Below are 9,768 nucleotides of genomic sequence, written 5' to 3' on the forward strand. Positions count from 1 at the left end.
AGATTCTACCATTTACATCCACTCTTTAAACACACAGCTTGCAATTGTTAATAAACTTTTATTTTGTTTTCCATGTTTGTCTGCTTTATTTCCTACAAGTAAATTAATCTTCTTATACCACACAGGAGGAAACATTCATTGACGTCGCTCATGCTTCCCAGCAGGGCCGGTACACTCTTCCAATCATACATCGCAGCACTAGGTTAGGAAAGGAAACCACATAGAACAGTTGAGTTTATATGGCATTTTTTTTAAAAAAAAGAAAGTTTATTTTCCAAGAAATGCTGGTTTTCCATATGCTTACTGTCAAGGTCGGTATCTCTGCGATCTATCTTCACGCTGTACTCGGCAGGAGTGTGGCTCAGGCTTCGATCTGCGAGTAGAGGAAGACTCCGAGTGAAGGCCGGGTTCAGCCCTCGAACACTGTGCCCTTTCAGCCTTGCATCCTGAAAAACATCATATTGATCAGTGATTACATGTGACACCCGGAGCCCACACACACATTCCCGTTCTGTAGGATGTGAACTCTGGATGGTCAGGTTGTAAGAACAGCTTTTAAAGATGATCCTTTTTACTTGTAGTACAGGTGTTGGATCTGCTTTTACCAGCTGATCCAAGCCACAAGAACCCCAAATGGAAGAAATGTGTTCCCTCATTTTTTACTATATCACAGTGGCCCGTTTTCTTCCACAGCTCCGGTTCGCCCAGATGTCTTTGTCTCCATCATGGCTGCCTGTTTCCCATTACCACAGAGATAACCACCCTGTTCATAACACACAAGACGCAGTCTGCAGATAAACCTTTTACACATTGCAGCTAAACATTTGGGGGAAACACTGATATATCGTCATTCTTCCCACTGAGAGTCCAATAAATCTTTATAGGCTTGTGATCATTTGACCTTTTCACTTAATAGTATTTCCCAGTTTTCCAGCGTTGCCGTAAAATATTTTTATAGATGTATGTGAAGTATTGACTTAACAGTAGAAGCGAGGACGGTGGCCAATTGAAAGGGGTCAAGTATTCAGTCACAGGATGGAGATAATGTGCTCTTTGTTGTTGAACTATGGTTAGCTGAGGTTGTTTATGAAAAGAAATCTCATACAATGAAGATTTATGAGGCATGACCGTCACTGGCAGAACAGTGTTAGGCTGAATGACAGTGGATAGTTTGCTGTTAAGTTAATTTGATCCAAAAAAGAATCAAAATCGCTGGTTATAATTTTCTTTAAGCACTAATTATAGTGCTTACCCTAGGGGTGTCAAACATAAGGCCTGGGCGCCAGAATATATCCATTCCACTGTGAATGAATGAAAACGTTTTATTTTCTAAATACAGGACAGTCTGTGCAATGAACTTCCATAACTTTTTTTTTTGTCATTTTACACATTTAGCACATAGTTTCACAGGTCCGCTCTACTTTATATCAAAGTGGGCTCGGCATGTGGCCCACAATGTCAAGTGAGCTCGACATCCCTGTTCAGGAGAGTGTAAGACTATGTTTACGTGGGGATTCGGAGCAGGGTTGGTCTTTGGTTAAATAGCCTTTTAGTATTGTGAAAAGTGGACCTTTAATTGTTTTTTCCATATTTTCTGTGGGTGTTTGTAAAAAAAAAAAATTATTATTTCAGAGTATGTACATGGGTATTTTGGCCTTTTATCAACAACGAAAATTTAGATTTTTTTTCTTGCAACATCAATGGTGTGGAACTTTACCTCCTTTTCTAATGTCAGACTGTGCAGTGCATTATTATTTATTGACTTTTGACTGGCCAACTTTTCTTCTCGGTTAGGGTTATATGCCTACCTCTTGCTTTGCCATATTCTTGACAGACCTTGAGGTAATATTTTTCATTTTCATTTCAAAGGAGATATTCCCTTGTGTGGATATAGCCTCACGTGCATGGCTTTTTAAGCAGTATATTGAACTGTGAGCAACTCTAGTCAAGTTCAAGAATAAAAATGAACTATACCTAATAATAATAATAATACATTATATTTAAGGGCACCTTTCTAATACCCAAGGTCACCTTACAAAGAGAAGAAATTATTTTTTATTCATTATTTCCAAACCAAAAATCAGCATATATCAGTCTCTTGTCCATAGATTCACTCAGAAATACTGTCTCAGATGAACGTAGAACAACACTGATTTTGCAATATTAGTAATTACATTCCAGGAAGAGTGTGTTTTTGTTACAAGCTCCTTTGTTTTGTGGGGACTTTTGGGAAAATTTTAATCCTTTATGGGAACAGTGTAGAAGCAGGGGTGTCAAACATAAGAAGTGGCCTGGCAACTCTAATCCGGCCCACTGGACAACTTTGGAAAAAGTGAATGAGGGCATAGGAAGACTATTACTTGTGTACATATATACATATATATATAGTGAGAGAGAGAGATAAAATTTTAAGTTTTAAAGCATTTCTTATTCAACAGGGCCACCTGTACAGGCATTTATTCTACATCAAAGTACTTGACAATTACCTACACAGTTATATGAGATAAAAGTTTCAGTTTTTTCATAATCCAAAATAGAAATTTCTGGATATTTTTTACAAGAATTAATGAACGCTTTCTCTTTTATAATTACAGAACAGTCTGGTAATTTTAGCTACCAGAACTTTTGCTGTAATTTTACACATTTATTTCTTACAATACAAGCACAAACAGTCAGGCTGCCACAACAGCTTTTATTTTTTATGTAGAAAAACTAAGATGTGTAGTTGAAATTGCACTTCTTTTCCTTACATTAAGGTATCTCGGGCATAAAACATGTAGTTAAAACTATATGAAATTTCACTGGTCTCCCCCACTTCAGATCAAACTGGACTGTATTTGGCCCACGTTGTAAAATTAGTTGGACACAGAGGTTTCTGGGATAACTTCACCTACTTCAAAGGCGCATGGACATCTGATCAGGTTTAAGTTCCAGCAACACTTGTACTACGAAGAACTACTTTAATACTTCTTAATAAGAGTTACTGGACCTTCAACCCATTCAGAATCCTTTATAACATAACCATAATGATTGACACCTGATTATTATCAGGATCAGTGTAGTAAAAATTATTGTATATATTGTATATATTGTATATTGAGTAGGCATTATATACTTTATATTGAAAGGCACAGACCCCTACAATAATACAATCAAACGAACCCCTTTGAAGCCAAGCAAGATAACGGTGAGGAGGAAAAACACTCTTTTCATACAGGAAGAAGCCTCCAGCAGAACCAGGTTCTGGGAGGGGCAGCCATCTGCCCACACCATTTGGGGTTCAGGGGAAAAGGAAAAGAAATGGGAGATCTTGTCTCCACTGTGCGATAACAATAAAGGCTAAAAAGTCGCAACAAAAAGGAATAACGTTAATGCATGATGAAAGTTGCAACACTTACCGAGATGATGATTGTTGGGTTCCCATCTTCATCCCTGATTCGGCGCTGCCTGAACACCGGTGGGATCACAGCGGGCTCAGAGATCGACTCGTCACCCAGTATCAAACCCAGGCCGTCTTCTTCTGTTGTACCATCCTCTGCATTAGTTGCAGGCATGGCTACGGTGACTGAGTGGCTGCTCAGCTCAGTGAAAAGCAGGAGAGTTAAGAAGACAGAGTAGACAGAGATCATGGTATCTACAATGTTTATTTCTTAAGACTTTCGCCAGTTGAGCCTTGCCTTAACAACTGGTATGATTGAACTTTAAGCTGCTTTATATATTGAGGGAGAGAGTATTTTGCTGCCAGCTCACAATTGTTTAATGTACAAAATCATCATCATGTCTCCCACGGGGACACATCAACGTATAAGATCAAAGGTCACAGGAGATGTGGTATAAGTCCATTAATAGGGAAGCAAAAGGTGACAAACTTCATTTAGTACATTTAAAGATTTGATGAATTAAGGTTATTAAAGATGGGGAAACATGGTGTGCTATCATTTTAACCACATTAAAGAACTCGGGGGAAAAAGGCTCATAGAGGGTCACAGGGCAGGAACTGATTCAAATCTGTCCCTTCAAAATCCGCATGTTGAAATTAACCCAGCAGGTGATAAGATGGAGACTTGCTGCAGTAAGAAAGACAACTCACACAGGGAGTCTTTCAGAAGTATCAGTGACTTAACAAGATCCCCATCAACAAGGTGCTGTCGCCTCCAGACTCAGGTAAAAAGGCACCTACCTAGATTATTTGTCTGGTATCACCAATCACTATTATACCTTCTTGCCAAGACTTTGAATAGAAGAGCAGTTCCCATTTTGAGCAGTCTGTTAGTTGAACTTGGCTCAAAGACGGAAAATAGGCTGAAATGGCTAGCATATTCTGTTTGATGAAAACAAAAGTCATGTCAGCTTATCTAAAAGTCACAAATTTAACAATATATCTCTTTTGTAAATTCTGGAGGAGGGGTTCATCTTATTTATAAGGAGACTAAATCCACAGGTTGCTTGTGCAAGCTCTTATTACAAGTTTTATTTAAAGTTATGTTCTTGTGGCCTCGTTAGCTGGTGCAAGTACAGTGTGTTCTGATGTGGTCACTTTTACATGGATTTGAACCAGGTTGGTCATTTTTATCTTACAATTTAAAAGGAGAACATTTTTAGGCAAACCACATAGTTTATGTTCCTTAATCTAACCAAAAAAAAGTCCAATTAAATGGCAAGTGAAAGTTTATCTTAAAAGAGGTTGAGCTCAAGCCTCCTAGTTAACCTGGGTTAGGGTTAACATTCTTCTTCTGTTGCCTCTATATCACCAGCCAAGTGAAAGCAATTCTCTTTGTTGTTTAAAGAATGTTTATATTGGTTGTTTTGAAGCTATATTAAAAAAAACCCCACCCAAATCTGATTGTTTTGCTTGAACACGGGTTTTTTAATCAATGCTTTTCCAGTAGTTCTGGGAATTGGGAGTACACCTCTTAAATCAAGATTGCAAGTGCCTCAAGAACTATTTGCTGGGTTTCCATGTAATCTTGTACAGGCATGTGGCTTCTGGAAAACTGATTCTTCTGATTTTGGTGACATTTGACAGTGCAAGCATGCAAACAGCTCTCTGTAGAAGTCACTAATGGGGTCCTTTCACACCTTATTGTTTACTTGTTGCCTTCAAGGTTTCCAGTTGATGCAAACCAAAATTACAGATGTGAAGCACCCCTGCGAACAAAGACCTTAACCTTGGTCCAACAAAAAATGGTGGTTGTGGTATGAAATATGGTGTTCAGAAGGTTTTGATGTTCACACAAAAGTTAAAGTAGGCTGTGGTTTGAAAATGTTGTCATGGTCCTGTACTGTTCAGGGTATTTTCCCCATGCTTTTTACTGACATAGCTCTTTAGGTAAAGGATGGGTTTGACCTGTAGATGGAGTCTCCTGTTCGTGCCCATTCCTTGACCTGTTCCTCATCTCCTATCTGAACTTAAAGACCAACTAAAACATCCGATCTCTGACATATTTTTGTCAATAGTAGAGCAGCATTCAGGCTTCTCTATGGCTCCTGTAATTTCCAAGGTTCCCCCCTGTCTTTGATATCTTGTTCCATAGTTGCCCCTGAAAAGCTGAAGAGTTCACTTTCTGCCTGTATCACTTACCTCTTTCTATCATGCTGATCTGGCTCATTTGGAAAGTCTTAGTTAAGTACTCACCTCTCAAACCCACCTGCCCGTCCATCCTCCAGTTGTTCCACCCTGTTGCTCTCACTTTGGACTCTTTAAGTAAAAACTCACTCTAGTCCAAATAATCAGTTACAAGCTCAAAACAGTGCCTCGACAAATTTTGTTCTCTTCACTCCTATTGCAGCCAGGCCTAAGACTCCTTTGTAGGAAGTTTATCTTGACATTCCAAAGTCATAAAAATCATTAACTGTTGTGTTTTGGGTCATGCTTTAAAATCCGCCAGTTACCGTTGCCTATAAAGATCATGGTACATGTAAATGGTCCATCCATCCATCCATCCATTCATTTTCTTTACCTTATCTGTACTGTAGTGACAGTTGGCTAAGTAGTGTCCTTTTGACAAACAACATTTTCCAGTCTTCTGGTAGTTCCCAAAGGAAATCACAGACTTTTTTAAGATATATAACTCCATGGAGTTCTGTGTCTGCCCTGGATGTCCCCCTATGTGGGTGAAACAACTCAACCTATTTTAATTAATGCTAGGTTTTCTCCAGGGTAAAAAAGGAGCCAAGGTATTAAAATACATTCCTACAATATGATAAAAAGTAAGCCGAATGATAAAGAAATAACAGTGCTATACAAAAGGCCAAGAAAAGGAATCCTTTGCTTCACTTGTTGCCGTTCATCCAAACGCCAATCCGGTCGTTAAGTCTGACGTCACTAGCCGTGTCTGGGCCTAAGCTCCGCTGCAGGTCCATATATCAAACAATCACTATGGCATTACTGAGAGTTGAAAAACTGTCTAAAGTCTTTCATCTTTAATAAAATGATCAGCATTCTGCTCTACCAGGTGTAACAATTGAGTTTAACATCCAGGCATCCATGAAAACGGAATTTATGACATTTAACGGAGTTAGAAGTTAGCAGGAAGTTAGCTCGCTAGCTTCTATCTAAATACAATATAGCATGTCCTGACTGCGGGGTTTTGGAAACAAATTAAAACGTACAGCTCTTTTATCACTTTCAACATAAATGAAGACAGAAAACTAAACAGCAGTGACGTTTGTAGGGTTACTGAAGTTTGGCTAGCTGGTATATAATGATGTGCTACGTGACCGCTAGCAACACAGCTATGTTAGCATAATATAAACAAGCTAACTTTTTTTTCCACTCGATAAAAGTTAACGTGGGTGTTCTCGGTGGTCAGGAGCAAATGTAATCGCATGGCAGGATGCTGTAAAAGGACCAAACTTCAGCCAGGAAAACAACTGAGATAATCCATCCACAATACGAGGTTAGTCATTCATATACTGCTGCATGGGCTGGGCTGTAGTTACATCCTAAGGTTTTAAAAACTGAGCTTAAATAAATGATTAGCGATAATAAAAGCCGAGGGAGGTCAACAGTGATCACTGACTGTTTTAGGAGCTTTTTGAGATTAAATAGAAGAAAATACAAAACATTAAACATGTTAACAACACAAAAGCCATATTAAACGCAGACTACTTTAGGCCCGGAAGTAGGATTTGTCACGTCATCACTTAACGACTGGATAGAAGGCAAGTGGCCAAATTGACAAAATGCTGATGTCATACTTTAAGGTGTAAAAAGGTCATTTGTGAGAGTGAAAACAGCTGGGTTAGCTGTTTTCACTCTTTATGCTAAGCTAAGCTAACCGGCTGCTGGCGGTAACTTTGTATTTACCATACTAATCAGAGTGGTGTCAGGTGTTAGTGGGGTCTTCTCATCTAACTCTCATCAAGAACGCAAATAAGCGACCTGTCAAACTTTTTGTTTAAAGGAGAATTTGATCTGCAATAGCCCTGTGATCAAGCCTCCAGGCCATTTGATCACAAGCTCTCACACCAAGGTGCTGACCATCAGCTGACAATAAAGGCGGAGGCAAGCAAAAATGTTGACATAACGCCTGGTAGGCTTCTTCTCAGCTCAAAGGGCTTACCTTATTAATATCACAGGAGCCGTGGAGCAGGGAATGGAGAACCAGGACATGAATAATAGCGATTGAACTCAGCTGAAGTGATTTTACTTGGAGCGGTCAGCCTTTATTTTGTAAGTATTATTGTTGGAGGGCGAGGACTTCTACTGAAGGACTGAACTTGTCCACAGGGGCACGGCCGTTCCAGCAGAAGCACAACTGAACTTGTGAGCTTCGTGCTCTGTTGTTGTAACCTTTCCCGCTCTTTCTTTCTGATAATGTATCCCTCCCTTTTCCCATATTTATTCTTATAGAGGGTGCATTCATGGACAGTGGATGGACTGGGAATTCAAAGCAAGTCCACCTGATTCATGAGCCTCTGGGCTCTGTCAGCTCCCCTGGCACTTGCCGAGAGGAGTCAACAAACTCTGAGCTGTGGTGAAGGTCTCTCTATCTGGTAACTGCGTTTTTCACCCAGTCCGAATTTCTAAGAAATCATTACCATAATTCTGTAACAAAGAACATTAGTAGAAAAGCCAAGAGTCAAATAATCTTATGAAGACCAGATGTGATTCAGTGGGTATCCATGAACATTATTTACTAAATCTTTATGTTTCCACAACACCGCTTGTCAAATCTTCAACTCATGCCAGCAAAGTTTATTCAACTACTGACTGCAGTTGGTCTTGTTTGTATGCGCTTGTAATTGCATCCAGATCTGATTCGGTCCGTGCGTCTTTTAAATTTTGAGCTCGGTTAAGCTGCAGAGTGTTTTTATCAACGGCTTTGTCAGCTGCTTGCATCACCTGTCAGTTGCCGGTGCTGTATTTCAATCACACCACCTACATCTTTGTGCGTAAACGAGACCTCATAATAAGACTGGGCTCTATGACATCAGTAGCAGCATTGTTTAATAGTCATTTGGGGTACAGCATGTTATTTCCTCGTCCTGTATTAACACACTGCCTTTCATCACCGACACTCATCTTTTAATGAAAAACAAAAAAGAAAGTAAAAGGCAAACACTGTTGCAGTGCAGGGGAAGCTCCGGTTCCAAGGAAATGTGATGCTTCGTCCAGGATGCTTCACTATCTATGTGTGTGTCTTGAGCTGTGCCAGAGGCCGGCATGCTGCATTCAGCAGAGATGCGGGTGCAGAAGAGGGGGGATCGCATTTTGGGCAGGATTTTTTTTTTGCCCAGAGAACAGACCATGGTTTCCTGGAACAATGCAGCTGATGAGTGCCTCTCCAAGGAAAATAAGGCTCTGACATCATGGGTTCTTAAAGCACACAGCTGAGCCAACACTCTCTCCTGCTATAATCAAGTCTCAGTGAATTTCCACTGTTGACTGAAATTGAGAGAAAGAGAATCTCCAATTCTGAAGCTTTACATGTTTTTTTTTTTTAATACATTCTTTAATCTAGCTGCTAATATTCTTTAGTTAGCACCGTGCTTCTGCACTTTGCACTGCATTTGACTTGCAGTAGCAATCAAATTACACACAGGGCTACTTGTAAATTTCTCATGGTAAACTCATCATTTTCCAAGACTGGATTTTTACCTCCAAAATGTAAAAACATTTAAGATTAAAGACAAAAAAATACTGACAACAGCAAGGAGTAAAAGTTAGAGCTCGGTGAAGTGAAATCCTGAGTGTCCTTTTGGAAAAAAATGGATGGTGGTAGACTGATGAGGCCTTACAACTTCTTTTTCTTTTCTTTTTTGTAAAACAACCAGTAGAATAAGTAGTAAAATTGGTGAGGGTAGTAAAACAGACCACAAGGTCATTCAAAAGACAATTGTGTGCTTAAGATGAGGAGTTGAAGAGTGTGGAGATATTGTGTTTCAGAGCCCAGTCCAAAATCTGTGTCCTCAGATGCACTGCATCCCGAGTGCACGTAGATCAATGGGAAGAGATTGTTCTTTCCACAACCATCCTGGTTCCTGAGGTTATTCAAACATGTTTGTGTGTTGCACTCTTTTGACTCACCATGTAATACAAATTAGCCCATATAAGAGTATAAAATGAGCATTTTAAAGACATCCTAACCTTGATATTCACTCCGATAACTGGCTTTCTTTCTCTCCACTGCACATGATCTCTCCAATTTATTTGAACTCTAAATCTTGCAAGCTTGCAACCTGCAATTGTCCCATTAGGGTAAGATAATTGATTCAGTATTAGTCATGGAGAGGGATGAAATAACATCCAGGATGGTCAGGATG

General features: G+C 39.6%; 1 protein-coding gene across 1 annotated transcript; it reads right to left on the bottom strand.

The window, feature by feature from the left end:
• Window positions 1-39: 39 nt before the first annotated feature.
• On the bottom strand, window positions 40-7,791 carry pmch (pro-melanin-concentrating hormone). Its single transcript, XM_085137172.1, has 3 exons — window positions 3,399-7,791; window positions 305-446; window positions 40-198 (listed from the first exon to the last, which is right to left on the bottom strand). Exons 1-3 carry the CDS (start codon window positions 3,627-3,629, stop codon window positions 149-151), a joined length of 423 nt encoding a protein of 140 aa, XP_084993298.1. The 5' UTR covers window positions 3,630-7,791; the 3' UTR covers window positions 40-148.
• Window positions 7,792-9,768: the final 1,977 nt, after the last annotated feature.

This window comes from Neolamprologus multifasciatus, chromosome 17, assembly GCF_963576455.1.
Source record: "Neolamprologus multifasciatus chromosome 17, fNeoMul1.2, whole genome shotgun sequence".
NCBI lineage: Eukaryota > Metazoa > Chordata > Actinopteri > Cichliformes > Cichlidae > Neolamprologus > Neolamprologus multifasciatus.

Excerpts from the sequence above, each read along its gene's own strand:
- pmch (XM_085137172.1), bottom strand. The coding sequence starts at position 3,629 with ATGATCTCTGTCTACTCTGTCTTCTTAACTCTCCTGCTTTTCACTGAG. Across the intron at positions 447-3,398 it reads ACCCAACAATCATCATCTCG|GATGCAAGGCTGAAAGGGCA; the intron begins GTAAGTGTTGCA and ends GATGTTTTTCAG. Across the intron at positions 199-304 it reads CAGAGATACCGACCTTGACA|TGCTGCGATGTATGATTGGA; the intron begins GTAAGCATATGG and ends TTCCTAACCTAG.